At 27.2% G+C, this 18615-nt stretch overlaps 1 protein-coding gene across 3 annotated transcripts; it reads left to right on the top strand.

Moving 5' to 3' along the window:
• The first annotated feature begins 95 nt into the window (after positions 1-95).
• Positions 96-18294, top strand: LOC136072119 (alanine aminotransferase 2-like). 3 transcript variants are annotated; one of them, XM_065820520.1, is made up of 10 exons: positions 96-291; positions 2905-3061; positions 8693-8782; positions 8866-9102; positions 15256-15363; positions 16841-17142; positions 17260-17434; positions 17514-17669; positions 17937-18049; positions 18158-18294. In XM_065820520.1, the coding sequence occupies exons 1-10, from the start codon at positions 191-193 to the stop codon at positions 18246-18248; spliced, it is 1530 nt and encodes a 509-aa protein (XP_065676592.1). In that variant the 5' UTR covers positions 96-190; the 3' UTR covers positions 18249-18294. The 3 variants fall into 3 exon arrangements, with proteins under 3 accessions (XP_065676592.1, XP_065676591.1, XP_065676593.1); XM_065820519.1 differs by having other exon boundaries at positions 97-291; positions 16841-17184; XM_065820521.1 differs by having other exon boundaries at positions 160-291; positions 864-3061; positions 16841-17184.
• Positions 18295-18615: the final 321 nt, after the last annotated feature.

Below are 18615 nucleotides of genomic sequence, written 5' to 3'. Positions count from 1 at the left end.
ATTAGTTACAAAGTTACTTTTACCGAAAATGGAAGCCACCGTTTGATTTGGGAGCCACCGTTAGCGGAAAAAAAGAACGCCTCGGCGCCCCTGCATACCATTTCCTAAACATACTGCAAAAAAAATCTCTTTTTTATGGTCGCAGCTTAGGAGCTTAGTTTTTGCAGAAAAATGAATAAAATTTGTTGTCATGTGTTGTCTGACTTGTCTAAGAGATTCAGATTTGCCGACTAAATGCACGAAAAATTCATTGATGGAGATCTTATACTTGAATGAATTTGTTGTGAAACCGTAAATATTTCATAGTTCTTTAGTTTTATTGAATATTTGTACTAATTTAGTTGTTAGTACATACAGGTCCTAATCATCCTTTGATTGTGTGATACTGTCAGCAAACTGAAGTTTAATCGGTTTTGAGGCAATTGGGAGATATTTAACATAAATATTAAAAAGTTTAGAACTAACTCTAATTCCCTGAAGAAGTCCATTAGACACTAGCATCTATTGACTTACTTGATTAGGTTGAATGACTCTGATTTTTGCAACTCAATTTGTCTGTAAATTGGTATTGTTCTAGAAAAATTGTATTTTTTTGCGCACTGTGTTGTTGCTACCTCTTTCCTAAATATACTAATATCACTGATATTACTGATATTATTTAGGAAGGAGGTAGCAACAACACAGTGCGCAAAAAAAAATACGATTCTTCTAGAACAATACCAATTTACAGACAAATTGAGTTGCAAAAATCAGAGTCATTCAACCTAATTAAGTAAGACCTGCTTCAATACTCCTGACATTATCAGCAGTATCGAAACAGGTCTGTAATTGTCTAGCTCAGATTTCAACTTTTTTTTTTTCAGACTGCAACTATATTAGCACCTTTCCACATTATGAGAAAATAGTTTTTATCAATGCTTTTGTTGACTTTGCAAACAGTTTTAAACTGAATGGATCTTAAATGTTACAGCCAAATATCAAATTTAACAATGATACTTCTGGAGCTTTATCAGAATCTGGTAAATCAAAAAAGTTCAGGATATTGAAATCTATGTCTATCTTTTCACTTTTTTGAGAAGAAAAACTTTTATTAGTACCCATACATTCTCAGTGTTTTTTAATTGTTATATACTAGTTTTGAGTATTTTTCTTATTTGCAATTTATTTACTAGGTCTAAATTGTTACATTTATTAGTTATTTTTTGAATCGTTTCTTTATTTTCTTTGTTTGTTTCATTTAGGTTTATTTTACCTCAAAGGATACTGTTTTAGTAGAATCAGATTGTCAAATATTTATTCAAATATTTAAAAAAAATACAATTTATCTACCATTGTGTGTAAAGGTGTGTTATGATTATTACAGTTATTAGTAACTATTTGGCTTGTCATCAAACTAAGCAGTGACAGATCCAGAAATTTGTTTTTTTGGTGGGAGGGGAGTGTTGAAATATTTTTGTATTTTGTACCACATTGTGATACAAAATACAAAATTTGCGTCTCTTAAAAAAAAAAAAGGTCTCCATTTCTAACTTATTTACATCGACGAATCCAGGGATCCCCTGGATCCATCACTGTTACTAAGTTTAGAAAAATCATCTTTATTAAAGGATGGTATAACAATAAGTTAAATTTTGGTATGAAGACATTAAGAGATATCTTAACTTGAAAGTGATCATGGATGGGTAATGAGGCACGCAGCTCATGCACAACAATTCTAATGGTACAATGTCTAAACAAGTTGCAGAAGGCATTTAAGTTACCAAGTATGCAGTTAGCCCAATTGAGCTGGTATCAACAATATTTTAGTTAAACTTTAAAAACAAGTTAGCTGGAGTTTTAGTAGTCAATATATCATGTGAAAGCTTAAATAAAACTCCTATAACTTGAGAAAGCCTTAATCTAAGATAAAATAAAAAAATGTTTTTTTGTGACTTGATAACTAAATTTAACAGATCTAAAAATGAAATGTTTTCTAATGTTAAAATTGTAGAAATTAAAATTGTGGCATTTCAAAAATGATTTTTTTTTTTCAAATTTATCAAGAAAAAAATAAGCTGAAGTAAATGCACAAAATAAGTGAAGAGCTAGAAAATGGTGGATTAACCAATTATTTAATCTAATTTGAGATGATGCCTTATTATAAATACATGATTAATTGTCCTAGAGTATTTATTGAGTATCTTTTTGTAATTTGTTTCTTTTTATATATATTTTTATAGGTTATATACGTAGGGTGACCAGAATACTTTTTTTGTAGGAGATTTTTATGCACAGCAACAAATTAAGTTTAACAAGTTTTAGCGCTGTGCTCTCCTATTTAAAAAAAAAGTATTATCAGCTTATTTACATGTAAATGTAATATAGTAACTTATATTTTGTCAACTCCTAAATAACAATATAAAAGTTACTTTTTTGTAACATTACTCGCGAATTGACAGAATTAACATTTAATTAATTAACATCTTTTTATTTTACTTATTTGTAACGATAAGGGGCCAAGTTAAAAAAATATTTAAGCCCAAAATTTTGATTATACATATATTTAAAGAAACCTAAAATAAATTCTCTTATTTATTTAAAGAAACCTCAAATAAATTGACTCATGTTTTGTATAGTGAACTGCCTTACGAAGCACCTGCTAAGGTATTGTTTTTGAATGTGGGGGTTTTATAAAACTTGATTAAGTTTAACAAAATGTCTGTTAAAAGTATTTATTTTTAATTTAATCTACATAAAGTATTGAATAATTTAAATCGATGATGAGAACATTAAGTAAAAAGCTTGTTTAGTTAGAATTGTAAAAATAGTTTTTTTTGGTTAGCAAGTAGAAAGTAACAAGTAGAGAGCAGTAACTGGTTTTACTTTTAAAATTTTTTTAATATTATTACATTTAATGGTTCATAGAAACTTTTCCAAAATGGTTGAAACATTTACAGGAGAATCATTACAATATGAAGTCCTTAATGTTGAAAATATGAATCCAAGAATCAAGCAGGTTGAATATCCAATTAAATCACCTATTGTAATTAGAGCAATAGAGCTAGAAAAAGAACTTAATGAAGTAAGTTATTTTTGTTTCTTAGATTCTAATTAATGTTTCATGTTTTACAAAGTATATACATCATCATCATAACTCTACATGCCGAAAAATCAAGCATCCCAAAAGCAAGTCCCCAAAACACCTTAACTCTCCTTAACGCACTCTCAAATACACTCACAATTCCCAATCTCTGTCTAAAGTTATTACTTCTTTTCTCATTTTTAAGTCATACAATATATCCATCTTATCATTACCTCTGTTTTTTCATGAGTGCGGTAGTAGGCTAGTGGTAGCATTTTTGGCTCACAATTAGGAGGTTTAGGTTCAAATCTAGCACCACACAAAGGTATAAAGTGGGTTTAAACTCTTTAGGTACTGTGATTGTCCTGTTTTTTTGCACAACAACTTTTAAATTTTTAATCATCCACTTTTTGTTGTTAGAAATGGAGATAATTCTCTAAGGCACACTGCCTTGCAGAAATAAATGTCAGGTCAGGTTATCCTGCTACGGGTAACATGTAACCCAGTACAATCTGCTTCATGTCCTGCTGCCTTGTAGGATACACCTTTTTAGGCAAAGGCTAGGAGATGGCAACTCTGACTTAAAACACCCCCTGCCTTGGGGCCCTTGGTTGAGTAAAGGCTAGAGATGGTGTCTCGATAAAAATACTCATCTTGGGCAGACGTTAAATGCATCTGGCTACTGTCTTGTAGAAGGCCTCCAGGCAAAGATCTAAGGGGTAATCAGATTCTATCTGTTGACCAGCCTCGCACCCCTTCTTCATCTATTAGGCTAGCGCAGATGTATTTTTAATACATTGTTTCTAGTTTGGATGTTAAATGCTGGATCTTCTTGACTCAATGCATGGGTTTTACTTATGTCTCTGTTTATATGACTAGGCAACTCCTAATGAGGGTACAGCTCTAAAACTCAATTTTATGGTTTGAGGCTGGCAGGTAATCAGGTTTCCCGAACTCTGTGGTAGCTCTCAGAGAGGCTGATTCCATCAACAGCTGAAAAATATCAAAGTATTAACAGTGCCATGTTGCGCATAGATGGTGTCCCTGTTTGTACTTTTGGTGTGCATTGCGGAGGCCACATTTGGAGCCCTTTGTTACGGCTTAGGGTTTATTAATAGTAATAAGGCAATTGCTTGGGCTATTAAACGGTGTTCTGAGTACTATCTATGCTTTGAGTCAAGTTCTTTAACAAATTTGAAAATTAATAAAGTACCAAAAACTATAAAATACAAAAAACCATCATCATTACCAAGTTCTCCAAACCTATTATTCACTAATATTCGTGGTCTTCAAAGTAACTTTTTTTCTGTTGAGTCTTATCTCTTGCTCTTTGTGAGACTAATCGATTCTTTGGAATTTGCTTCCTTATCTTGCTTTCCTGATTCATAAAATTTGCAATCCTTTAAGTTGTCTGTCAATCGTTATCTTGCTCTACAATGTTCATCTTTCCTTTCCCAGTAACTTTCAACTCTAATTAGTGGTTGCTTGCAGCCTTGTTAGAAGCAAAGATGTTTAAAAAAAAAAAAATTATTCATTTGAATGCTGAAATAGAGTTAAAACTAAATTTTTGATAAACAGCTAAAAAATAAAAGCTTTATGAAAAAGCTTTAAATTTTTATTTCATATTACTTTACAAAAACATATAGTTTTGTTAATGAAAAACTAAAATTTTATGTTTAGTATAAAATTTAGAACTCTAATAGTATGTACTCTAATGTAGTTATTTATTCATTACTGACATTAGGTATTTTGTTAAATGAGTATGTGATTAGGGTTGAGGTTTGACTGGAGCCAGGGCCGGGTTTGATAAAAAATAGCCCGGGATGGCTTTTCTTGTCTTGTTAGAATCATGCCACATCCTTCTGATCATCATCTCTTTTGAGTTATAATATTATACCATATAAATACTAAAGTTTATATAAATACGTAAGGATATTGTTCGCCAGAATCTAAATAAATAGCAAACATATTTATTTATATTCATATATATCCATATTATATATGCATAAAAGCGCTTGAATCCAAACAGGTATGGAAGTTTTTGTTTATTCTCATTGGTTTAAAGTCAAGCTTTATTCTAACTCCTTATTTCTTATCTTCTTGTGCAGTTTCTATATTTAATGGTTTAATCATTTATTTCGATATTAATCATTTTTTTCATCTTTTTTACAAAAACATATCTCTTAAGAACAAATTTCTTTTTATTAGTCAATGTAAAAAAGTGTAAAAGGCTGATGCTAAGCCTAATTTTACTCTGTTTACTAAATCTTGTATCTTATCTCAGATGTTAGGTTCTAGAGATCTTTGGAAAATTATCAACAGTGTTATTAACTTCATTTAAAGTCTAACATTCCATCTCTAATTCATGGGTCTAATCCTATTACTTTTCACCAGAATAAAGCAGAGTTAAATCTAATTACCATACTCTTCCTGCCAATCCAGTTAAACAGGTTTAACCATTGTTAGACATTCAAATCATTCTAGCTTCCAATGTTATAGCCAATTCTAAACTCTTCTATGGTTTATGGTTCAAAATTTCCATCATATTCTTACAAAATTGTTTGATTCTATTACTATTAATAAGTGTTAAACTATTAATATGTACTAAATAAGTGGTTCCAATTTTTAAAAACTCTAGAAAACACAACAAACTCTTTAACTATCTTCCAATTAGTCTCCCTTATTAATTTCTTTAGATAAATATTTTGAGATTATTAAATCGTTTTTTTCTAACCATAGTATTTAAGCCATTCTCGAAGGCCTCCAATCTTCTTCGCTTCCAGTAACTTTAAGGGTACCACAATCTTTGTTCCTGTATTCTTTCTTATCTATAAAAAAAATATTTCTGACAATCTTTTAACAAAAGTGGCTTTATTTACTGACAAATCATTTTTATACTTTTGTCTGGTAAAAAGTCTACAACAAGCAGTCAACCTTTAGTCTGATACCTCTTCTGTAACAGCTTAGGACTTGCTGTGGTTTGTGAATTTTAATCCAAAAAAACTAAGTTATTTACTGCAAACAGCTATTGCAATATTGTTGATATTCCTATATTCATGAATAACAACCCTCTCACTCTCATAAAAAGTCCTAAAGCCACTGTAAATGTAGTTGGACCTGCTTTATCTGCCAGGCTTGGGCCACTATCCTTATTGTATCCTATACAATAAGGATAGTGGCCCATCATAATCACCATGCTACTGGAAATCCAAGTATCCAATGTAACCTGTTTCTTGTCCTGCTATTTTGTAGGATTCGCTTTCTAAACAAAGGCCTGACATATATATATATATATATATATTTATATATATATATATATATATATATATATATATATATATATATATATATATATATATATATATATATATATATATATATATATATATATATATATATATATATATATATGGCCTTGTTGTGTTATGCGTAGAATGATTTACATACACCTTGAGCAATTTTATGTAAGCAGTAAGGGATTTTGGTGAAGCAACTTTTTATCATTATTTAACTTTTAAATTATTCTATAAGCGGTAAGATAAAGGAAGTATTTAATTAAAAAAAAAATGACATTAACTTTTGAATGGCGTTTATGTAAAAATATTTGTTACAAAAGTTTGAATGAAAATTATGTTTGATATAAGCGCTATTTACCAATGAAAAAAACTAAAATAAAATTAAAAATTTATTTTTATTTTGTTTTTATTTTATTGTAATAATTAATTTTTTCACTTGAAAACCGCTAATACTTTAGGCTTGAAGCAAAGATCATATTATTATGATATAATTTAATACTGATAAAAAGATATATGATTTAATTTAAAACTAATTTAATAAAAATACAAAATTTTATTCTAATAAATAAAAAAAATTTAAGTTGAAAAAATTTTAAGTTTCTTTTTTAGGGTTGTCAACACTTTACTACATAAAAGGCTGCAAATTTAAATCTTGTGTTAAATTTGGGACACCCTTTATATATATACAGGCCTCGGCTGGAGCAAATGAGTGCGAGAACTGAGAAAAGCTCACTTAAAACGAACATGAGCTGCTCCTCTTCTCAATTTTTCAATTGTTCAATTATGTTCAAGCTATTTGCCTAATAAATACAAAATTTTTTATTACACTCTTTAAAAGTATGTGCTTGTAACATTAATTTTTCAAGAACATATATATATATATATAACCCTAACCCTAATGAATATATATAATGAGCGTCATTTATTGCGCCACAAAAATTTTTCTTTAGACAATTTTTTTCTTTGGGTTTTCACACTAGCTATCTATTTATTTATTAACAACATAACTTATTTGATAAATATTTACTAACAACATAACTTATTTGATAAATATTTACTAATAACATAACTTATTTAATAAATATTTACTAACAACATTGCTTCATTTTTAATTACTTTTGACTTTGACCCTAACTAATCTTTCAGTCAATGTAACTGCACTCTTACCGGCAGCAGGCTTTAAGATAGTCAATGTATGCAAGTTTCACTTTTCCAAAAAGTTGTTACAACAAAAAAAATGTATACTTACAGGGACAAAAAATTTATGGATAAAAAAAATGTATACTTACAGGGACAAAAAATTTATGGATATACTAAAATGAGCATATTTCATACACTAATATATATATATATATATATATATATATATATATATATATATATATATATATATATATATATATATATATATATACATATATATATATGCATGTATATGTATTTATATGTATGTATGTATGTATATGTATGTATGTATGTATATGTATGTATGTATGTATGTATATGTATGTATGTATGTATGTATATATATATATATATATATATGCATGTATATGTATGTAAATGTATGCATGTATGTATGTATGTATGTATGCATAGGAAAATGTTAAGTCTTCTCCATAGTTAAGCATTTAAATGCATATTTAATAAAGAATTTTTATATGTATTTATTATGTGTATATGTATTTAAGTTTAATGATTTTTATGCTATTCGTGTGACACTTCAAAAAATAATTATTTATGAAATGATTTTAGTAAGAAAAGTTATAAGATCCATTTTTACAGGTTATAAAGATTGTATAAAGGTTGTTTAAGTAAAAAAATAATATAATAGGTAAAAAAAAGTAGGAGCAAAGTAAAGAATAAAAAGGCAAAATGCTTCTAAAAACAATTTTCTAAGAAAATTAATAATAAAATTATTAAATTTACTGTATGAATGATAAACTAAATGTCATGGTTTGTAATTACAGGCTGTAATTGTCTTAGAAAAAGATAAAGTAAAGTCTAATATCGACCATATATAAAGTTATTATAAAATAATTTAACCAAACATTATATTAGACCAATAAATAAGACCAATTTAAGCAATTACAAATTAAATGGAAAGTTAAATTTGAGAGAAATATAAAATTAGGTATAATAGCAATATAAAATTAGGTATAAGACCATTATAAGCAGTTAAAAATAAAGCATTTACAACAACACTGAATAACAAATATATGAACTAATATTAGCTATGCAAAATTTTATTTGAAGTTTTTACTTTGAAGAGTCTGAAGAATTTTTCTTCATGATGAAGCAAGGAAATAATACTTAGCATCATTTTTATTTACAGGGAAAAAAACTTCCATTTGAAACAATAATTAAAGCATATGTTGGTGATTGTCATGCCATGGGACAAAAACAAATTACATTTGTTCGGCAGGTATATATTTTTTACATTAAATGTATCTTGCAGCTGTATTTATAGCGGCATTGTTATACTTTTTATTATTATTTTTTTTACAGCTTCTTGCTGCATGTTTATACCCTCCATTAATCAGCAAAAATATCTTTCCTTCTGATGTAAACAAAAGAGCAAATAAAATTTTAAGTACTATCAAAGAAAGCATGGGTTGCTATGGTGATATTGGTGGTTTGGCAGTTGTTAAAAAGAATGTTGCAAAGTTTATAGTTCGTCGAGATGATTTTCCTTGCAATTCAGAGCATATAGTTCTCACAAATGGTGCCAGTACATCTGTCCAAGTATCTATTTAAATTTTTTGCTTAGAAAATTGAAACTAACATGCTAGTCTATTGTTCATATTTTTATTATATATATTTGTATATTTTGTATACTTGTATAATTTTATAAAATTTTAATTTATGATAATTGATTTTAAGGTACTTGATTGTTTTGCATGCTGTGAGTGACCTTACAGCTTATGAGTGACCTCAAAAAATTTTTAATAGAACAATTTTGTTCTTATCAATTTTAAACCAATCAATAACTTTTTTTGCATCAATTCTAAAAGTTCTTTTTTCCAATATTTGCCTTAATTTTTTTTCATTATTTTCACCTGACAAATTTTCCTGATAACAAGCTTTTTTTCATTCTAGAAAGCTATTAATGCAATAAGATAACATTTTATGCTAAAGATATTAAACTTTGTATTTTATCTCAGTAGCTAGATTACAGTGATTTTTGAGAAACCATTGTAAGTACCTTTAACAAAGGCAAATCGAAAATTAAAATATTGTTAACTCATCTGAAGATAAGACTTGCTCTTGACATATTAAGAGCTTTTGATTAAATTTGGCATGCTGAACTTTTTCATAAACTATCTTCAAATTGTGTTATCTGGTAAACTTATTGAATCATTTCTTTCTAAGCACAGTATTAAAGTTATCTTTAAAGGCAAGCTTGGACTCTGTACCATTGTCTTGAGGTTGCATCCTTTTTTTCTTTTTTACAAATATATCATAGTTGTTGCTCAAACAAGCTTTTATCTCCTTTTCTATCAATGAAACTTTTGACTTGTCATTTAGCAAAATCTTTTTATCTGTCTTAATCTTAAATAAGTATAAATTGAAAAAAAAACCCACATATTAAAGCTGGAAAAGTACCTGTTGTGATTTTATAGTAGCTGTTGTTAATGCATCAGTTATTAATAATGTTGTTAAGTAGAGTAGTATTTCTCATAAGATTGCTCATAGATTGTTAATTTCTATGAATTGTTGTGTTTTTACTTTTAGATAACTGAAAAAGTAAATAATAGATTTTTTTTATACATATAATCACATTGAAAGGAACATTAGCATTAATCATCCACACAATTTTTGTTACATTTATGGAAAGTTATAAAAGATAAAAAATTTAACCAAGAGACTCAAAGCTGCATATCAAAGTTACTTTGGCATCAAATTTGGTTTGATGCCAAACCAGGATAAATGTTGGACCCCTCCTAAGTGCTGCACAACATGTTGTTCTGGGTTAACAAAATTGCTACTCAAAAAGAAATGTTCTTTTCTCTATACCCATGGTGTGGCATGAACCAATCAATCCACTTTTTACTTCTGCAAGAACAACATAGTAGAATTAATTGCAAAGAACAAATCAGCTATAATGTATCCAGGCTGTTCATCAGCTCTGAAGCAAGTCTGGCATATTGCTGAGAATTCTGAAACCCAAGCTAATCTTAACAACCTTGTGAGAGACCTTCCACTATCTAAGGAAAATGCAAAGGTTTTGGAATCATGCCTTTAGCAATGGAATCTTCTGCTTCCTGGAACTAATTTAAGTAATTTTGGAACTTATATATTATTTTTATATCACACAAAAAAATTTTTAACCAATCATTTGGCTTAAATTTATCTGGTTTTATTACAGTATTTAGTTAGTCTCATTACAATATTTATTAATATTATTTCTCTGCTAATTTTCATATTACTACTATTAACAAGGAATTTTTATGTTATATTATCTTACATTCATTTCTCAGCTTCGTTTTAATTTTCACATGCTCAATTTTTGTCTTTTATTATTATGAGAATTTCTTATATCCTTCACTACATGTTTACATTTATAGGCGTAACATTTTTAATGGTTTTTGTGCGACGTTGAGTTATGGCTATTTGTAGTGAGTGTTTTTTTACTGCAGTATGGAATAGGTATAATTTGGGTTAAAGCATGTGGCGATGATGTTTTTCTGACGGGATAAATTAGTTATTAGTGCTGATCCTCATCGAAACGCCAGTAATAATAGACGCGACTCTGAGAAGATGTTTATTACTTGATCACTACACAAATTATGTTTACACATCAGCATTAATGTTTGTTTTTTTCCATTTTGAGGTCTTACATTGTTGTATGCATACTTTTTATTTTGTAATCAATTTTTTTTTTATAACTTTTTGTTTGGTGATATATTTGTTGTATATCTTCGTTCATATAAGTGTTTATAAAACAATTTATTTTTTATTATTATTGTACTGTTTAGGTGCATTGTCTGTCTTACTTATTTTTAAATATTTCTCTATTAATCTTTATTTTTGTCTTGACAACTCTCAAAATATGCTTTGTTCGAAAAATAATTCTCCTTTATTCTAATATACTTCATTTCTTCCCTCAGGCGTTCACTGCTCGTGTGTGACCATTCGGCAAATTTTATATGCCAAAGTTTTTAAATAAATGACATGCAACATGGTAAGCACAATTTACCACATCAATCTCTTATGGATTCACTAAATATCTCTCTGCTGCCTCTTCACATTTTGTAAAGGCTTTGAGTTGAGAAAATTAGGCTTTTCAATATCTTAAGGAGAGGTTTGGAGCATTTTTGAATGGTGCAATCTCAAAACTGGTACTTTCATTGGTAAATACACAAAGAAGTGCACTAAGTAAATTTTGCCTGAATCCTAATGTACTGGAGTTGCAGGCATAGAATGTCTTTGTTTCTGTCATTGAAAAATTTTCAAATTACAGTCAAGGCCAAAAAAAACCGGCCAAGAATTTTTTTTTTTACAAAAAACAAAATTTCTTAAAACATTTAATGAGTGACTTTATTTAAGGTATTGATATATAAAAATCATGCTTATACAAGTATAATTAATCTGGAAATAGTTCCATGCAGCTTGGCTTTGCATGATAAACAAGGATTCCATAGTACTGGTATTGATCCATAATGCCTTTAATCTTGTGAATCCTTGCCTCTGCATGTGTTGCAAAGCATCCCCATACATTTATCTTCTTTTGACGTTTAACAGTGGATTTAATGATACTTTTCATTACTAAGTCTCCAAACACAAAATCTTTGAGTGCATCAAAGACCAAAAGGAGACTCATCTATCAAACAACTCATCTATATTGGGCAATAGTCCAGTCTTTATGTGCACTGCACCATTGGAGCCTATGCGCAAAATTGACTTCTGATAGAAGAGGCTTCCTGACAGTCCAATGAGATTCTAAAGTTTTGCACTCATGTAAATGACGAATTATAGTTTTTCCAGAAATGTTGGTAATACCAGTTTTCACTTTTATTTCATCTGAAGAAATGCAGCGATTTTTAAGGGCAGCTTGAACAAATTTATCTATCTTCTTTTTTTGTAGTTTTTTTCTTTCTTCCTGATCCAGAATGACGGGCTGTTTCTCTTGTGTCCTTATACTTTTTCAGAAAATCAGTAATGGTACTTTTTTCATATCCAATCTTAAGTGCAATATCTCTATTCTAAATGATGACATTTCAATAATTCTTTTTTTATTGACACCATTAAGGACCTTATATATATATATATATATATATATATATATATATATATATATATATATATATATATATATATATTATATATATATGATATTTTATATATCCAATCTAAAAAGTAATAAATTAGCATTACGAATACATATCAGTTTTTGTTTATACAGCTTAGGGTTAGACTAACCCTGTCTATATACAGTTTATATTTTATTAAAAAAATATTATTGAGTTATTAAACCATAAAAAGTCATAAAAACAAGAAAAAAATAAACTTAGATTCAATATGAAATTCATATTTAATTATAAAAAATACAATAACTGAAACAAAAATAAACAACAAATATTAAAAAAGCGGAGATATGGGTTTAAACCTCCTTAAAATGTTTTGAAAACCCAAAAAAAGTTTTTTTTGCAAAAATAAAACTTGGCCGGTTTTTTTGGTCTTGACTGTAAGTATATAATATAATAAAGTATATAATATAATATTATTTTAAATTATGTTCTGGCCTAACTTCTCCTGGATTAAAGACCATAATTTCTGTTGTGGAGATTTTACAAACTTATTTTTTACAGAATTTTTGATTCTATTAAACTAGCTTTTTCTATTTCTATTTGTTTTTTTTTGTTGGAAAATCATATTTTGATCATTTAGTTGCATTTTTATTTCTGTATTATTATATTATTTTAGAAGGCTTTTTATTTTTTAAATGTATTTCAAATTTTCATACTTTAAAAGTAATTCTGATAAAAATTTAATTTAGAAAATATAGGTAATATAGATAGAAAATATATGTAATATAGATAGAAAATATAGGTTAATTTTTTGAAAGTTTTTTGTTTTGTTTTAAAATGAGTTTAGAAGTAAAAAGTTGAGAGAGAGGGTATTAAAAAAAACTTGAGAGAGAGATATTAAAAAAAGTTGAAAGAGAAAGTGGTATTAAAAAAATAGTTGAAAGAGAGAGTGATATTAAAAAAATAGTTGAAAGAAAGATGTATTTAAAAAAATTGAGAGAGAGGTATTAAAAATAAGTTATGAGAGAGAGGGAGGTATTTAAAACAAAGAATAGCCTTCTATGCAATAGTAAAAAAAAACAATCACAAAACCAGTTAAATATTTATTTTATCTAGTTTCCAATATGCAATTATCTTTTTTCTAAAACATTAAAGCCCAGTCTTCCTTGGTGAATTTAAGTCTTTTTTGCATACAATATGATCATGTTCATTTTGCACAAACAGTACTTAATACAATGATGAGTTGTGGAATGCTTTTTGCTTGCCAATCTGCAGTAGTTACTTAGCAACCTTTTGTTTTAAAAATCCACTTTAAGTAGTTATGTTTCTGATATTTGCAGGATTTTTTATTCTTGACAACAAATTATGCAATAATTTAATAAATGATATGGGAGCTTTTCATATGAGTTCAAAAGTATTGACATTTATTTTTTGCAAAGCATCTTTGAGCATCATATATGTTTAAAATATTTCCCCTTGCGAAAAAATAACAGCAGTAAAGAAATTTATCCAATTAAAGTAATTTAGATACAAAGTAATTATAAATTTGTCTATTCTTGGTGGTTGTTTGAATAGAGAATTTTTTTTAGTAAATCTTCCTAAGCTTTTAGTAAAGCTTCCTAAGCTTCTGTTATTTGATTGTTGTTTGCTATTATCTGTTGCTTATTATTATTATAATATTATTATCTAATATTATATCAAAATATGCTGAGAAAAATATACGAACATTTCATTGTTAAAAACATTCCAAATAGAATGCAATATTCTACAATAAACTGTGTCCAAATAAAAGATATTTCAAAGGATTTCTACAAATAAAATGTTATTTGTTATTTTTTATTATTATCATTTTGAAATTATGTTAAGTTACCATGTTACACAACTTGTGCTGCCATAGAAATCATTTAAAACAAAAATGCACAAGATCTCAAATGTTAGAAAAGCAGTATATCAGGAAATCATAGAGGTAATTTTTTAAAAATTTTTTACATTATTTTAAAATGATTTAGCTTCCTGTTTGCTTGAACCTGAATCTTGTTTTCTTTTCTACTGCAAAATAGCATCTGTGGTTCCAATTTTAAAAATTCTAGAGATCTTCATGTAATGTCATTGACATGACATTACATGATCATAACAATAATTATTTTTTTAAATTTAAAGCTGTTTGTATGGGAAAAGTTTAAAAAGAAATAATTTAATTAAAATAATGAAAACTGACATCTGAAACTATAGTATATTGGAATAAATTTTTAATAATTTCAACTAGATAATAATAAATAAATATAATAACTAAATAAGTAATAACATATATCTTAGGGAGCCCTTAGGGAATTTTTATGATTTGCAGTAATAGGTATGAAAAAAATCTGCCAAAATGTTCGAATAAAAATCTGAAATTAAGAATTGAGTAATCTATGAGATTAAAGAATGATTATGTAAAATGTGTTTAAAATGCATTGTTATAATGTGTTCATTTATGTAAAGTATCATTGTTTATTGTTGTTATCACTACTTACTAATTATAACTAATATAATTATTTATGGTTTTTATAATAATATATATAATTATTTATTGTTATTACATTATTTCAATTATTGTTGTTATATTTTTAGTTATAATGTTTTATAGTTTTTTAAATTATTTTAGTACATCTTAGAGTTATTTGTTCGTGAAAATGAAAATGTTGGTGTCATGGTTCCAATTCCACAATATCCACTGTATTCTGCAACTATTGATGAGTTTGGGATGAAGCAAGTTAGTTTTAATTTTTTTTAAACATAAACAAAATTAACCTAATACGTGCAATATTATTTTTTTGTTCTTATGTTTTGAGTTTTTTTATTGTGATCTGGAAATAACAAAAGAAGAGAAGCTAATAATAAAATGAGACCTTTACATGATAGAAACATTGGATTGTGACCACAACCTTATTGCTACATCTGTTACTGTTTTTGTAAAAATTGTTTGCTTGTAATTACAATAATTATACATTAAATAAGTCTAAAATATCAAATACCACCTATAAACTGATATGCAAAGGATTCAAAATCGAGAAAAACAGAGTCGAGAGAAATCGAGAAAAAACTCCGTCTAAGTCGAGAAAAAATTGGAGTTTCAATAATGTTTTGTTATAAAATAAAAAATTAAACTATCAAATTGATAATAAAACATTGTTAAACAATTAAATATTGTTCTTGTATTTATTTTTTTAATATTATATATCTTAAATTATAATTCATTATAAATTTTTTTAAACATTTATATTTTTTTATTTCTTAGTATTTAAATAATTTTCTTATCACAATTCTTTCACAAACAGGTTTTATCTAATAAATGGCTTGAATTCTATGGAGGGCTAGTTCAAATTTCAAAATTGCTTCAGATTTCACACCTGTTGCTTCATATACTTTTAACTATGAAGGTTCTGAGTTTTTTGTCTTTTTAGCTGTTGATTGATTTTAATTCAGAGCTTCTTGAATTTCGGCAAAAAATGGATGTTGATTGTGATGGTTCTCCTTGTTTGCATTTAGGCAATCATCTAGTTTTGCTTGGAAACTATTTTCTTTTGTTAAAATTATTTGATCAAATAGTTTTGCCATCCGTAGTTTTAATTGTAACATCTCACTAAGCCAAATTCTTTTAACTTTTCTATTATAAAAAATGTTCAAATATTTCAGCAGAACGCGGAGATAGCAATTTCACTTTAAGCAATATGTGAAGTCATGGTGAACACTTAAATTATAGTATCTTCAATCAATTTTGCTACACCATTCGTCACCTGTTAATCCTCAGATATTTGTTATTAGTTCATTTAAATTAAATAACTTAGCTTTGAATTAGCTAATTTCAATTACACTTAACTTTTAGATAAATTAACTTTTATTTTTTGTTTTTGTTTGTTTTTAAAATTAAATTTTAATAGTATAAAGTTTTCTGCTAACTGTGGCGTAACATTAGGTCATTGAAAAAAAATTTCTAAAAAGAACACATTTTTAAAATAACAAATTAAAGTTATTGTAAAAGCAATGTAGAAAAAAGGAAGAATTTTACTATTTTACTAGTAAAAAACTAAGAGGCCCCTACACTTTTTGTCAGCTTGTACTAACAAAAGGTGTTAGTTACCTCTTAGTTATCTGATAAATTTTATCCAAGAATATTAAAAAGTTTGTTGACTACTTAGAATATAACAATATATTTAAAAAATATAGTATATTTAGTTTCACATTTATAGGTAGGATACTATTTAAATGAAGAAAAAAATTGGTCGTTAGATATATCAGAGTTAAAGCGTTCTTTGGACGATGCAAGAAAAACATGTTCTGTAAAATGTCTTTGTGTAATAAATCCTGGTAATCCTACCGGACAAGTTCTTTCTTATCAAAACATTCAAGAGATAATCAAGTTTGCAATAGAAGAAGGTTTATTTATTATTGCTGATGAAGTTTATCAAGATAATGTTTATGCTGAAGAATGTACCTTTTATTCTTTTAAAAAGGTAATGAAAGAGATGGGAAATGTTGCTAAAGATTTGCAGTTAGCATCTTTACATTCTTGCTCAAAAGGTTTTTTGGGAGAGTATGAGTATATAAATTTTTGAAATTTGTAATAAGTTTTTATTTAAAGAAAAAAAATTATATTTTTTATTTGCAGATGTGGTTTGAGAGGAGGGTATGTTGAATTTGTTGGCATCAGTGATGAAGTTTTTTATCACTTTAATAAATTACTTTTTGCGCAAACGAGTACCAACGTAACAGGACAGTTAGTTTTGTACTGTCTTGTTAACCCACCTAAAAATCACGAACCTTCATATGACTTGTTTGTACAAGTAAGAGTTATAATATTAAATAATATACAGATAACATAAAGTTTTATTAAGTTTGTCATTATTTAATTATCAATTTAAGGAAAAAGCGAATATTCTGTCATCTTTGAAAAAACGAGCCCGATTGGTGTATGAAAATTTAAACAAATTAGAAGGTGTTAACTGCAAAGAAATTCAGGGATCTCATTTTGCTTTTCCTCAAATTTGGCTACCTGAGAAAGCTATCAACCAAGCAAAGGTTTTCAACTAAACGTTTTTTTCTATATATATATATATATATATATATATATATATATATATATATATATATATATATATATATATATATATATATATATATATATATATATATATATATATATATATATATATATATATATATATATGTATATGTATATGTATATGTATGTATATATATATATATATATATATATATATATATATATATATATATATATATATTACTTGTAAGCGTATATTTTACAGAATGTAATATTTTTTCCAGTCACTTGGTCAAGCTCCTGATTTTTTTTATTGCATGCAACTACTTCAACAAACAGGAATATGTGTGGTGCCAGGTAGTAGTTTTTATCAAAAGGATGGCACCTATCATTATCGGTAATTTATTTTGTTTCATTTATTATAAATGTTTGTTGTGTTTTTTTACTATTGATTTAAGTTTTTGTAAAAATTGCGCAGTTGGACTATTTTTCTATCATTTTCTAGTTTGAGCATTCTTCCGTCAGATGATCAATTAAAAGCTTTGTTGGAAAAGCTTGGAGAATTTCATAAAGGATTTCTTAATTTTTACAAATAAAATTTTTGAATTTTATAAAAAAGTTTATTATAAAATTAGATTATAATTTCATTAGTTTTTCTTTATATCCAGGGCCGACGACACGGGTTTCGAAGTGGGGGGGGGGGGGCACAATTGTCAAATCTTAAAAAAAGTCTTCTATATCTAGAATTTTATTAAAAAAAAAGGTACTTTAAAAAAAAAGTAGGGAGGGGGAGAGGCACGTGATCGTCGGTGTCGTCGGCTTTATATCAATTTTTTTATACGTTATGCTTTTTTTTTTATATCAATGACTTATTGTTTAGTATAAGATATGTTTTTCTTTATATTGATGATATAAATTCATCGATATGAATTCGCGCGATTTTGACAACAGTTCTGATGCGAT

This window comes from Hydra vulgaris, chromosome 15, assembly GCF_038396675.1.
Source record: "Hydra vulgaris chromosome 15, alternate assembly HydraT2T_AEP".
Classification (NCBI taxonomy): Eukaryota; Metazoa; Cnidaria; class Hydrozoa; order Anthoathecata; family Hydridae; genus Hydra; species Hydra vulgaris.
Note: the sequence above shows the minus strand (reverse complement) of the source record. Positions and strands in the feature narration are given on the sequence as shown.